General features: G+C 34.7%; 1 protein-coding gene across 3 annotated transcripts in view; it reads right to left on the minus strand.

Moving 5' to 3' along the window:
- Positions 1-15,236, minus strand: part of ctnnd2a (catenin (cadherin-associated protein), delta 2a) — a 273,177-nt gene that overhangs the window by 182,301 nt on the left and 75,640 nt on the right. For all 3 annotated transcript variants that reach the window (XM_026200540.1, XM_026200542.1, XM_026200543.1), the window contains one exon: positions 12,694-12,809. In XM_026200540.1, coding sequence (XP_026056325.1) covers positions 12,694-12,809 — 116 coding nt within the window. The remainder of the gene's footprint in view (positions 1-12,693; positions 12,810-15,236) is intronic.

Below are 15,236 nucleotides of genomic sequence, written 5' to 3' on the forward strand. Positions count from 1 at the left end.
AAAATAACAGAAACAAAATTAAATTACTAAATCTTTAAAACATACAAATATAAAAATTATATATAAATTATATTTTCAAAAATAAATTAGGGCTGTCAGTTTAACGAGCGGAGTGGGAGCAGAGCGGTGTGATTTTGAGTGTAGTGAGGAGCTCCACCACCGCTCAATCATGAGTACAATTCATGCCAAAGAACCATAAAATAATTGCATATTTAGCAAAAATTCACGTTAAACATATTTAGCTAGCTTGATAGAGAAGGATTACTCAAATCAGAAAGTATGTGAAGCTATGATGAGGGCAATATGAGCGGGAAGTTAGAATTCTCAAGGAATTTGTTCCTTCTAGATACAGATATTTTCAGCTGAAAGCATGATTTAAACAAGTACTACAACAATTATTCACACGCAATCGCTCTCTCAATATCACGGGTCCAAAAATAGCATGCAAAATGTTCGTGTTTCATTTGCAAAGCCTTCCTTATATGGTATGGCAGCCCAAATTTGGGTTCATTTGAAAGCTTAAAATGTGTTTCCTTCACAGATAATACCATTAATTGGGGTTTTATGATTAATAAAGTAGTAAAATTAAGCTAAGAAATATATTTTTCCCCCACACAAATTTCCGTCTAAAGATTGCGAATCATTTTTCATAAGAATGTGTATTTAAAATATTTGTCAAAAGTGGGGGGTGGGAGGAGTGGGCAGTGAGTGATAATTTCTAGTTCCGCCGGGGCAGAGGTGTCCAATGGGATATTGAGGAGACATGTCGCGGTGATTTTCAATGTATAATAATCATACTACAAGTTATGGATGACCACCATCGCCGTGGAGAGGACAGAACGCGCATCTGGTGAGGCTATATGCGTGTCAGTTACTTTTATATATTTGAATCTTTATTTTGAAGCGTGAAAGCTCCCCTAACAATATCGTAAACTGTTAGTACAGTAAATACACATGGATTATTACAGTGCTGTGTGGATGAACATATTAGTTTGTTGACATACCGAAGGTCGTGTAGCAGCGTACGGCTCGCGGATTTGCACTGGTAATGCATCAAAACAAACAGACAGGATGCTGGAAGACGAGAGATACAGATGATGGAGACAGGTCAAATGTCCTAATCAGTATACCAATAAAGAATGGACATACATGAAATGATATAAAGCTAGAGATTGTGGATTCTATTTTATATTGTGATAGACCAGATATTTTTTATAATTTAAAGCAGTTTGCTAGTTTGCAGTTTTGAGTTATCCACTCATCAAAGACAGTGTTTAGAACACACACTCAAAAAAGCGGCTTGTATTGAGGTGGTTCATCATGTGTGAAACAACATAAACAATTATATTTGTCACAAACAGCAGCTTTTTATGTAACTTCAAAGTGTTTTCTGTAAAATTATATAAAGATATTGCATGTGTTCCATGGCAAATAAGTATTTCATTTTTATTTTTAGAATTTTCATAAGAGTTGTTGTCTTGTTGTAACTTGTGTTATCTACCTTGTTTTAAATGTATAGCACTTTGGTGCAACAATGTTGTTGTAAAATGTGCTTTAAAAATAAAAATTACTTGACTTGACCAATGACTTTCATTGCATAACCAAAAAAATACTGAGATATTTCTCAAATTATCATCTGGTTCCATACTTACTGTTAGGCGGTTGTAGAATAAACATTTAACATTATAATAGCTTTAAATTATTTATTGTGCGTATTTTCACAGCCAAATTTAGTTTGCGATTTAATGAGATTAATCACAGTATACTGTAATTAATTAAATAAAAAATGTAATCGACTGACAGCCCTAAAATAAATGTAAGTATAAAATATATTCAAATATTAACAAATTAACAAACAAATGAACAAAAACTAAAATATAGTTTCACTGATAGTAAAATTAACATTAATCACAATTTATATTTATTAAGGCTTTCAATTAATATAATTAATAATATATATAATAAAACGTGTCATAAACTGCATATCAATTATGTTTAAAATTATTTTAATTAATTGAATAAAAATCTATTGAAATATGATGACCTCCAGTGATACGATACTAAATGGATTCAGAAGGTCAATTCCACTCACTCACGCCTCAGCGTACGGGAATTATGTGTGTTTGCTCAATTCTGTATGAGTGCAGTCATGCAGCCACATCTCCCTTTGCTTGAGCCCGTGTGAATAAAAATCATTAAACTCACCAGTCATCTTCTTGTTTGAACGGCGTTTGAAGGTAAGCAGAGTTTGTAAATGTGTTTGACCGCTGCTCCAGCAGGCGGACAGAGGCTATCATTCTCTTTAGAGAACACAACCAAAGCAGCCAGCAAATGTCACAGTATCAGTGTGAATGGAAAGTCCAGTAGCAGCCAGAGGCCGCTGCAGCCTCGCTTCATTTCCTTCGATCAACTATACTTTATTCTTTAACAAGCCTTCTTTTGTTACTCAATCTCTTGTCAATCTCTCACCATCCCTCAGGTCTTTTTGACTCACCCCCACATATCTGCATCAGTGTGTGGGAAAAGTAGACATAGACGAAGCTGCGTTTTTTGGGAATAAAATTCTAAACTATAAGATGCAATCTCAGAATTGTGAGAAAGAAGTTAGAATGTAGATAAAGATTGCAATTACACATTTTATTTTTTAAATCCCCTTACAGAAACAAACCTCCATATATATAACGGTAGCTGCAGTGACCGCGCTGACTTTACCGATTAGCGATTGGCTCTTTCATTCAGAAGGCGGGGCTTCCTGCGATTGAGCAGCCCATTCAAAACTGAGAGTGACATGTCTTGGGTATTCTATAGTCTTCGGTTTATTGCATTCAGTGTAGACAGCATCACTAATTATAATGTGTTCTATTCTACGCAGGATGCGAGCTGCGCAGCACGACTAAATACAGTAGAATTCTAGTGGACTGTGTAGCGTAAGGTTCTTAAGCATCAGTTAATTGTCACCAGCATTAACTGAATGGCCGCGATCTGCTCCGGTGGACATACCACAGGCTTTAATGTAATCATTTTAATGTCATGATCAAATATAGGTGCGGGTGGATAATTTGAAGCAGCGGACTTCACACGATATATCGGTCGGGTTCTAATACGAATTTGCACGGAAATACGTTGCACACACACAAAGTGAAGCCACTTCTTCCCCAGATAACTATCAACTCCAGCCACAAAAATCAAACCAGTTTCTTTCAAACTGAGCAGCAGTTCATCCCCCAATGAAGAATCGTTTCAAGCAGCCCATTGTGCCTAATAGGTCCAGTTAGCGTTAGGCTGTGTGTGGCAAACAGCAGTTGAGCGTGTGTGATGGGTTGCTTGGGAGGACACACAGGAGATTAGATGACACACCATTGGGTCCTTCTCATTAGCTGCGAGGCCCATGTGCACAGAGAAGCTGCTGACCACTGAAGGCTTTTACAAATGCTGACATGTGCCCGGTCACTGACCTCATGGTTCAGCGAGAGCTTGCATGCGCAATACAAGCACCAACACACTCTCCAACCAAAACGGCCAGAGATCCCCTAAAGAAAGAAAGAGAACTTCAATGTTGAGTGTTTCACAGGCCACTGCAAGCTAATGAAAGTCATTCATTACACCAGCCAGCTACCAAAACACTTTACACTTCCTCTAAATGCTTTACACCAAACCATCTATTAGCTTCTTTTCCCCCTTTTCCACTCATTAAATGCAAATGATTGTTTTAAACACAATAAAGCATTCATTTAGAGGTCGAGTTGACTCCTCTTCATCCATTAGTGCAAATTTTCCAGTAACCTGCATATTAATGTTGGCCTAAACCACTGAACATTTTCAATGAAAATGGATAAATTTGGCAATAAATAATAATAAAAGTCTAAATAAAGCAGAAATTGTTTTATGTATTTAATGTATTATTTTATTAGTGTATTTAGAGCTGTTAGGTGCATCACACTGCACTTATTTGATCAAAATTACTGTAAAAATTGTATTATGTAACATTTGTAGTTAAGTTATAAGTTATTATTTAAAATATAAAAATATGAATAGCAAAAATTTTTTTTTTCAATTTTCACATTTTTTTTTTAAATGTTAATATAGAACATTTTATTTTCTTGTTGCCAAACTGAATTTTCAGCATCATAACTCCAATCTTCAGTGTCATGTGATCCTTCAGAAATCATTCAAATAATCTTATTTGGTTCTCAAGAAATATTTATTAATTGTGCTGCCTAATATTTCTGTGAAAACTTTTAGAAATCATAAAGTTCAATAGGACACCATTTATTTGAAACCGTAATCTCTGGAAACATTATAAATATCTTTATTGCTACTTCTGATTTAGTTTATATATCCTTGCTGAATAAAAGTATTATTAATAATAATAATAATAATAATAATAATAATAATAAATGATAAACTGTACTGATTGGCCACTTTTTATAATCACATACAGTACAGGAAAATGTGAATATTTTAGGTGATGTGACTTGACTAGTTTTCAATCAATCAACATTTTGTTATTGGTATCATTGCAGTGGGAGAAATTAATGTAAAGTGTTTAAAAAATTTAAATATAAATGGACCGCAGACAGCAGCATGTAAATATTAATTTAAATACAAAAGAAACAAAAATACTTACTCACAATATCGCAACAATGAAGAATTTACTCAAACTCCTAAATTTCAATTCATTCCCACCACTGATTCTTGTTCTAATAGTAAAAATTGCACAGAGGTACTAACTTAAGGTTATCCTGACCTCCTTTGATCCGAAAATGATACTTCAGTTTCTACAAAATAACATTTCAAGAAAATCTCCCAATAATTCAATCCCCCCCCCCTCCAATTTACTCCTGTTTGTAGTCACATGGTCTTTAGGATAATGACTTCCACCAGCTTACACTTTATGCACAACCTTTCCTGTTTAAGAGATACGTGCAGAACTTCAGCTGAGGCAAAATGGACAGTCATGCTTTCAGGCGAAGCAATTCACCATGGTACATTATTGTGCTGGAGCACTGACTGGCAACCCATTATCCAATTTGAATAATAACACATTGCCTTCAGCCCGAGAGCTACGGAAATCTCAGCTCTAAAAATATAGCATAGAATAGAAAGGAACTGGCAGAAATAGTGTGAAAAGAGCTTTCCTTAATGTCCTCTCTGTAGGTTACAGCAGCCGTTTAGAGAAGAGAGACCTGAAATGGCCCACCCGCACACACACACACTGGGACAGCAGATGTTCAGCGGAAAGGATGCTGAATGAATCTAACCATGCACAAACACAAACAAACAAGAGGTTAAATTATGCTCTGCAGCGGAGGAGTACATTTAAGAAGAGCTTCATTAATGCAAAGGTAAAAGTGCTTTTATAAATATAGAAGCTTTCTGGTGTGAGTTTGCAAAAGTAAAGTGTTTGTACATTGAGAAATTAAGCTTGTTGTCTTCATATTAATGGAGGTCTCTGCAAATGTACACAGACCAAGGTGATCAGTATAAAGAAAGTAAAAAAGGTAAAGCCCGATAAAAAATATTGTGTGCCACTTATTATGAATTTTTTCCTATGTTTTAGTGCATTTGTGGCCGTGTTGTACTAATTCATTCTGTTGTACCATATTTAATCGTTTTAGTTATTAGGAGAACTATAAGGAATTGTTCACTCAAAAATTAAAATTTGTTGAAAATGTACTCAAAAATATGTACCCTTAGGCCATCCAAAATGTAGATTAATTTATTAATCAGAACAGATTCTGAGAAATTTTGCATTGAATCAATTGTTTACCAATGCACTTTAGATTGCACTTTACTCTGCAGTGAATGGGTGCCGTCAGAATGAGCTTACGTGAAAATTACTTATTTTTTTATTCTGTTCTAAAAGCTTCTTCTGTCTTTCTGCATGCTCATGTTGATACCTTCGTGTCAAACGATGCAAGTGTGAGAATAGAAATGTTATTTCTGTTAGGAAATATATGAGAAATATGCATTATGATTGTTTAATAAGAGAGCATTAGAATTTTTTTAGCTGTTTGAACTCTCCTTCTGATGGCACCCATTCAATGCAGAGGATCCATTATCAAACAAGAGATGCACTGTAATGCTAAATTATTTCAAATCTCACAACTGTCTTCACAGCACAATTTTTCTGAATTTCACCAAACCATTACTTAATTTCATGTATTTGTGACATTAAATCTCACAATTTAAAAATAGTGATGTTTTTTCCCTCCAAAATTGTGACTCTTTCACAATTGCGAGTTGTACTTTTTACTTTGAGGTGGAAGCAGGGTTCAACAGATCTCTGTACCTTAAAGCACACAGATTTTAAATTTGGCCGAAAGCCTCCAGCCAACTTTAATATGCAGTGAGTGAGAGGAATTTTGGGTGAAAAATGGAAGTGCACAGAGAGCTGAGAGGGGAAATCAGCAACATAGAGAACACATAGTCAGACATGTTATTCAGCGATGACCTTTCACTAAACACTGCCTGCTGTTCCCCAGGCACTGAGAGAAAAAGATGGACGAAGAGAAAGAAAAGAAAGGGGGCTAGAGAGACAGAGCCACTGCATCAACACACACACATGCAACATTTAATATTAATATTGAGGATGCACATATCTTCTTCATACTGCCATCTGTGCACTACAAATCACTCATATTCCAATACTGATGCCCCATTTTGAATAAAAACATCTTTAAGTCCCAGGGCAAATTTTTTAATTTCTCAAAATTTCGAACTACCTACCTAGAAAGCATTTGTGTGTCATAAGCACTATTGGGAACGTTACTTTAAAAAAGTAATTAGTTATAGTTACTCACTACTTGTTCCAAAAAGTAACTGCGTTAGTAACTGAATTACTCTGTAATAAAAGTAACTCGTTACCAGGGAAAGTAACTATTTGCGTTACTGTAAAAAAAACAAAAACAAATGCTATATGTCAAGAGAATTTTTTTTTTTTTTTGCAGTTTTCACAAGTCAGTTGAATGAGTAGAACAGACAGGTGTTCGTACATAACTTTCGATATTTATTGCACGTCAACAGACGTGCAGTTTTATCCTGCACTTCAAGTATTGTCTTTGTAAGAAAAGTGTTTTTGGCCACTAGCTTTGTAGATCCGTGTCACACATTACATGTACACATTACATGCACGTTCTTGCCTTTGACCACAATGAATTTGAAGTAGTGCTTATATCTCCACCTTGAAAATACCAACTTTTCATTGGATTGCTCCTGACTCGCCATTTCTGCTGCTGCTGCGAATCTCTGTGTAGCTGTTGTGTGTGTGTGTGTTTAGCGCCGTTGGCGCGTGTGCCGGCATGTGTGTAAAAACACCGGCTCTGATTGGCTACCATGAAACACGACTCTCACTCGCTGTGTGAGCCAGGGGTGTGTTCGGATTGCATAGTTTATTAAATCAATGCATAGTAACGCACCACATTTAACGTTCAGTAACGCTAACGGCGTTGTAACGACGGGAAAAGTAATTAGTTAGATTACCCCGTTACTGAAAAAATAACGTTGTTACCTAACGCCGTTCTTTTAAACGCCGTTATTGCAAACACTGGTCATGAGTGTTGGCTAGTCCTACAAAAATGTATCTAGAGCATGCCTAGGATGCCCATATATTATATGCTCAATAAATAAGCCCATGTCAGCTAAAAATATAGTTTAAAGTTGTTTAAAATAAGAAGCTGTCTTAATAAGGTGTGCTGATTTCCAAAAATGCTCTCTATGTAGTAAGCTAACTCTTTTTAAAGACAGCCACTGTTGAAAACGCCCAAATGGAAAGCTGATGGGAAACAGCAGTTGATTGAGAGAAGCAGGTCTATCTCACTTTCTGATGTCTGCTATCTCTCACAGTTATTTCCAAACGCTCAGCATCAGGAGATTGACTGTCAAATGGAAGCGATGTCTCCTGACAGAATAAAGACTGAAGGATATTCACTCAGAATATTTTACCATCCAACCTGAGAGAGATGAGAGAGTCATGATAGACTAGTGCTAAACGTTTAGTCAAATTTATCTGTGAGCCTGTTAAAAAACATATCAACTTAGAAATATGTTTTGCTTCAGGAGAGTTCCAACCAAACTAAAAAAAAAAAAAAAAAACATAACACTACAGATAAAGGAAAAGTGACTGGGTATGTGTTTGTGTGTAATCACGTTATTGGGTAGGACGTGTTCCAGACAGCCATGAACCAGACTCATCTGGTGCCAGAGAGTGACTGGATTTACAGCAGGAACACATTAACACACATGAATCACGCTCAGTGTTTACTCAACTCTGTATGCCGCTACTAAAACATCGAAAAACACAAGAAAAAAAATAAATAAATGTGCATTGGGTGCAAATAGTTTCTTGGCCATGAGGTTTCCGATTATACAAGACATGTGCATCATTGTTTACAGTCGAAAATGTCATTTTTACGCTCTGTGAAAAGTTTGTGACACATTTCAGCTTATTTCACGCTCACAAAATAACCGTATTAAAGTCCATCCAGAAACTACCCAGGCTTCAGACTTCCACAACTTGTACAGTAAACCTCTTTTTTTCTCAGATGTGTCTATGCAACCGTGTATCTTCCCCACAGTGAGGCCCAGTGAGCCGAGAGTCTCTTTATCAATTCTACCCAGAATTCCCAGGAGACTCATTTGACAATCAAGGCTGGTCTACTGTAGTAGCAGCATCTCCAGTCTGTTCTGGCTTCCAAACTGTCAGACTGATAAGTCATTGCTAGCAGACACTGCCTCTGTGTCTGTCTGGCTCAAGTATCAAACCTGACAATATGCAACAGATGGTAGAAACACACACATCATATACACACACAACTAAAGACGGAAGACAGAACAATAACACTTTCTGTATATATAGGGAATGTATGAAACATATTGTCTGTTATGGTTTTAGAAATAACTGTAGCAAAAGTTTGAATATGCATTAAACAGTATAATGCATACTACATAAAATATGATACTAAATAAAATACAATCCAATACAGTCTTCATGTATCTTTTTCATTATTGTTACTAACAGTGATTACTAATAGTTATGAACATTGATTATTGGGTGAACCTCACAAAATAAATAACTAAAATAATGAGATGTATTCATGCGACTGTAAAGATTTTTGTATTGCACACACACATACACATACACACACACACACACACACACACACACACACACACACACAGGTATATCAAAATATATTAAAATGTCATGGAAAAGTTCATTTATTTCAGTAATTCAACTCAAATTGTGAAACTTGTGTACTAATAATTACTGCCTCAGTTCAGCTTGGCATGGAGGTGATCAGTTTGTGGCACTGCTGAGGTGGTCTGGAAGCCCAGACTTCTTTGACAGTGGCCTTCAGCTCACCTGCATTTTTTGGTCTCTTGTTTCTCATTTTCCTCTTGACAATACCCCGTAGATTCTTTCTGGGATTCAGGTCTGGTGAGTTTGCTGGCCAGTCAAGCACACCAACACCATGGTCATTTAACCAACTTTTGGTGCTTTTGGCAGTGTGGGCAGGTGCCAAATCCTGCTGGAAAATGAAATCAACATCTTCAAAAAGCTGGTCAGCAGAAGGAAGCATGAGGTGCTCCAAAATTTCTTGGTAAACGGGTGAAGTGACTGGTTTTCAGAAAACACAATGGACCAACACCAGCAGATGACATTGCCCCCAAATCATCACAGACTGTGGAAACTTAACACAGGACTTTAAGCAACTTGGGCTATGAGCTTCTCCACTCTTCCTCCAGACTCTAGGACCTTGGTTTCCAATTGAAATACAAAACTTACTCTCAGCTGAAAAGAGGACTTTGGACCACTGGGCTACAGTCCAGTTCTTCTTCTCCTTTTGTGTGGTGGCTCTTGATGCCTTGACCCCAGCCTCAGTCCATTCCTTGTAAAGTTCACAAATATTCTTGAATCGATTTTGCTTGACAATCCTCATAAGGCTCCTGTTCTCTCGGTTGGTTGTGCATCTTTTTCTTACACACTTTTTCCCTTCACTCAACTTTCTGTTAACATGCTAAGATACAGCACTCTGTGAACATCCACCTTCTTTGGCAATTAATGTTTGTGGCTTACCCTCCATCCAATGATTGTGTTTTCCCCATGATTTTGTAGCCTAGTGAACCAAACTAAGAGACCATTTTTAAGCTTCAGGAAACCTTTGCAGGTGTTTTGAGTTGATTAGCTGATTGGCTTCTCACCATATTCTAATTTGTTGAGATAGTGAATTGGTGGGTTTGTGTTAAATGTGAGCCAAAATCATCAAAATAAAAATAAACAAAGACTTAAACTATTTAATTCTGTGTGCATTAAATTTATTTTTTAATACATGAGTTTCAGAATTGATAATTTCATAATTTGAGTTGAATTGCTGAAATAAATTATTTTTTCCACGACATTCTAATTTATTGAGATGCCCCTATATATATATATATATATATATATATATATATATATATATATATATATATATATATATATATATATATATAAATTCGCTGTGTAGTGAAAGCCGCTCAATCTGGCAGCAGGTGATGGAGATTTACTAATAATCATGCAACTAGCTTTACTGACAAGATGCGCATGACAATCGAATGCGATTTATTGCACAGCCCTACTTGTATACATACTGAAGCTGTATTGTACATTTGAAAACAGATTTACATTCCATCCAAATTCACATTTCACAATTACAGTTTCCTCTCACAGCAATGTCCAAGAAGGACTTGAGAAAGCGTTACTGATTAAGTACTGCATTCGTTGTGGACAAGTCAATCATAACCTGAACCACAAACTGAGCAACACCATGAGAGAGCAGGTCTGAATAAGTGTTTTTCACAGAGGGCCTCATGAACCATCAGCTGAATGAAAGTCTGAATCAGATAGCTATTGTGGAATGGTTCACTTATTGCAAATTAAAAGGCTAAATCAATATTATGTAGCAGTAACATTATGGCTTCCTTCCTGCACAAGCTCTCAGTGGTAACCTTGAGGCTCTGAGCTCAGCAGGACTTCATTTCTTTTCTTCAAACCGGTTAAAGACCGATTCCTTTCATAAAATACATCTGTGAATAGGGAGTAAAAATGGCAAGTAAAACTGAAGGACAACCTTCTTTTAGTTTTACACAGGTACATGAACACATTGTCGCACTGAAGCAAAATTCTTAAAAGTCAAAAGTCTTCATACAGCCGTTTAGGAGTGTTGCTGTGACTGCTGTGAAAATGAGAGGGTCACGAAAAAGAAAAGAACTCAGATGGAAAAACATCCAATGTTTCTCTTTCTCTAGAACCAAAAAACTCTCACATCCAATACCAGACTCCTGGAAGGTCAAGCTGCCAAAAGATGCACATAATTAATATGTGTAAGGAATGTCAACTAAAGCTAAATTATGTTAATTTGCTATTGAATGCTGGGGACGCTAATGTGACACTCACTTAAAAGAACACTTAGAATAATTATTTTATGCATTTTATACATGCATTTTTTTTAAAGAAAGGAGATAAAAACAAAGTATCTCATTCACAAATGCACACTATTTATCTATAATTTAGATACTTGATATTATTCTTAGTATTATTATTTTATTATGATAAAATAATACTGGTTGATACAGATTAAACAACAAAAATAAAATATATAAAATATAAAACAATTAAATGAATAAAACCAATTAGAAATAATAGAAATAATAACATATTATAACATTAAATATAACAAAAATGATGCTGAAGATCAGTATTACTATTATTATTCTTTTTTCTACACTGATTAAAATAAAATAGTAATAATAAAATAGTAATTATAATTAAAATAATACTGATTTAAATAAAAATTATTAAATACATTTAGAATAATATTTTAATAAAATAATACTGGTTTAAATAACTAACAAAAAATACATTTAAAATAATAATCTTATAACATTAAATATAACAATGATGATGATTGTTAATATTTGTATTTATTCTATACTGATTATAATAAAATAAAGTAATAATAAAATAGTAATTCATAATAAAAATATTTCAGATTTAAATAAAACAACATCAATTTTAAATAAAATAAATTATAAATTAATATTTATATACAATTAAATATAACAAAAATAATAATGATGTTGATGTTAATTATTATTATTAATATTAATATTATTATTACTATTATTTATTCTATACTGATTATACAATTTTAAATAAATAAATAAATAGATAAATGTTAAGTCTTTAATATTTTTTTTTTAATAAAAACAATAAAATCCATGTAATGTGTGTGAATCCAGGCTCAGGTGTGTCTCTGTGATGCAGTAAATGTCTATGAGGTTCTCCAAGGCATGAGAAGAAACAGTTAAACTAGTTGAACCCGGGTGCCCTTATGTGACAGAATCACATGTGCACATGTATGCAAAAACATTATCATTTAGATCCGCAAATGGAAATCCACCAACATGTAGACCCATGCACACATGTACTGTACACTCTCTCCTACACATACAAACTCACGGGGCTGTATGTATAAATCACAATATGAACTGAAATTGCATGAACGCCACTCTGACCCCTGCAAAAAGAAGTCAAGAATATTGTCATCTTAACCATACAATGACATCCTTCAGGCAGCACGGTCTCATTACAGAGACTTGTTGAAGCATTAGATAGCCCTTGCACACTCCCACATAGTACATTTGCATTACCTGATACTGCTCATGCTGCCACCTGTCTCAGATCCCAGTTTGCATCGCTCCAGCTGAGTAGCCACTATCTGACGCTCCGCCTCCAGCTCTCGAGTTAATCTTTCAAACTGCAGTTCCTGAGAAACAGAAAGAGAGATGGTCAATTAACACATTTCCTTAAGTGCCATTACTCTGCGTCACTTATACTATAAACGTGAAGATTACTACAACATTCTCATTAAAACTGTACACAGCTGACAGTAAGCTGAACTAATGTTGTCCCCTTTCTGAGGAAAATATAAGTGGTATTTAAAGTGCAAAAGTTGCCATCGTGATGCTAAGTGTCCTTATGTGTTTCTTAATGTGCCTTCAGTGTTCTACCTTGTCGCTATGCATTTCCTAAAGTGGCTTCTAATGTGTTACTGTTTTTGCATTAAACTGGTTGGGCTAGATGAATAATATAGATTTATCTTTATTAAAAAAATCTTGATATTGATTCTTAAATCCCTAGACTAGTCTTTCAGGCTATTTTTAGTTTGTTCATGCATCAACAAATCCTCACTTGACATTATTTGTAGCATGCTTGCCATCCAATAATCACATTATGTTTGTTCTTTGTTACTTTTAATAAGAAACAGTCTCAGATTTCAATTTCTCACAAATTCAAACAATAAATTAACGTTCTTTAATGTGCAGTCACAGATCATTGTAATCTCCTCAACTGAAATAAACATGAATGAACATTCAAAGGTATGTTGAAATAAAATATTTTGCTATGCTAAATATACTCTATACAAAGTTACTATTCTGGGTCTCCATGTGCTGTTATATCTCCTCGTCTTTTTAAAGACGTTTTTGATGTGGTTGGCCCTGTTTTTCTAGTTTTTATTAACAAGTGACCAGGAATCAGGAATTTTACCTGACTGTTTGAACAATGCAATTGTTAAACCTCTTTTAAAAAGTCAAAATATGGATCCAACAGTTTTATCTAATTTTAGGCCCATCTCTAATATTTATTTAGAAATTAGTTTTTCACCTGCTGCCCTAACCCTTTTTGAAAGGCAATAAGATTTAATGGCCACTGACTCTGTTGTACTGGTACTGTTAGATTTAATTGCGGTATTTGATACAGCTGACCATGAGGTCTTGCTTGCTGAGCTAGAACAACTTGTGGGCATCAGAGGAACTGCATTTAGTTGGTTTCAGTAGTATGTTAAAAACAAACGCTTTTCAATCAATATTGGACAATATTTTTTTCTGGGAAGGTCCCCTTGACTTGCGGTGCCCCCCAAGGCTCTATTTTGGCCCCTTTATTGTTATCTTTATATATGCTTCCTTTAGCCTCTATTTTTGAAAAGCATGACTTGTACTATCACTGCTATGCAGACAATACTTAACTTTATTTGCCCCTGAAGCATAAAAATGGTGTAGAATCCCTTTGTGCCTGTCTTTCCGAAGTCAAAGCCTGGATGTCTTTGTATTTTTTAAATCTAAATGAGAGTAAAACAGAGATCATTGTGTTTGGCTCTTCTGAAGTCCCAAACATTTCTCATGTAAATTCTGGTGTTTTATTTTCTTCAATTAAATCAGGTGTAAAAAAAAAAACTTGTCTTTTTCGATAGTGCACTTAAATTTGATAGGCAAATAAATGTAGTTCTCAAATTAAGTTTTTACCAATTAAGAACACTGTCTAAAGTGAAGGCTTTATTTTAAGCACTTTGAAACTACCATTCATGCTTTTATTCTTCTAGAATTGATTAATGTAATTCTCTGTATCTGGGAATAAACAGTTCTTCAAAATCTAGATTACAAATGGCCCAAAATGCAGTGGCACGTCTTTTAACTGATGTTCATAAATACAAACATATTACACCTGTGTTAATATATTTACATTAGCTTCCAGTATGCTTTAGAATTTATTTCAAAGTGCTTTTGCTTGTTTTTAAGTGTTTAAATGGCCTCGCTCCCCATTATCTCTCAGACCTGTTGTGTGAATATCCAGAAAGAACTTTTAGGTCTGCCAACCAGAGTTTGTTAAATGTTAAAATTAAAATCTAGGGGCGATCCAGCTTTTGCCATCCATATTAGAACTGCACCAACCTTACATATTTTTAAATCAAAGTTAAAAATGTATTTTCCAATAAAGAGCTCATGTCTTGTGATGTTGTTTGTTGTCTGATGTTTTGCTTTGTTTTGTGTAAGTCTTTTACAACATTGTACAGCACATGGATCAACTGTATTAATTGTGCTTTATAAATAATTTGAGACTTGAAGCTTGAGACTTATGTTTTTTTTTTACTTAACCTGTTATTTTAACCTGTTTTATATTTTATGAATAAATCATGAAAACAAGTTTTTTATTAAAGCTACAGTATAAAAGTTTATATATCAGTAATAAAGTTGCGTAGAAACAAATGTAAAGTCTGCCTCATGCCTAAAAAAAGTTTTTGATTATTATACAATATTGTTCATATTAACATTTAATATTTTAGTAATGTACAAACTGACAGGGTTTCCCATTCACTTTACAGCGTCAGTTGAGAGAGATTTATTTTCTTTAAAAA

This window comes from Carassius auratus, chromosome 24, assembly GCF_003368295.1.
Source record: "Carassius auratus strain Wakin chromosome 24, ASM336829v1, whole genome shotgun sequence".
Lineage (NCBI taxonomy): Eukaryota > Metazoa > Chordata > Actinopteri > Cypriniformes > Cyprinidae > Carassius > Carassius auratus.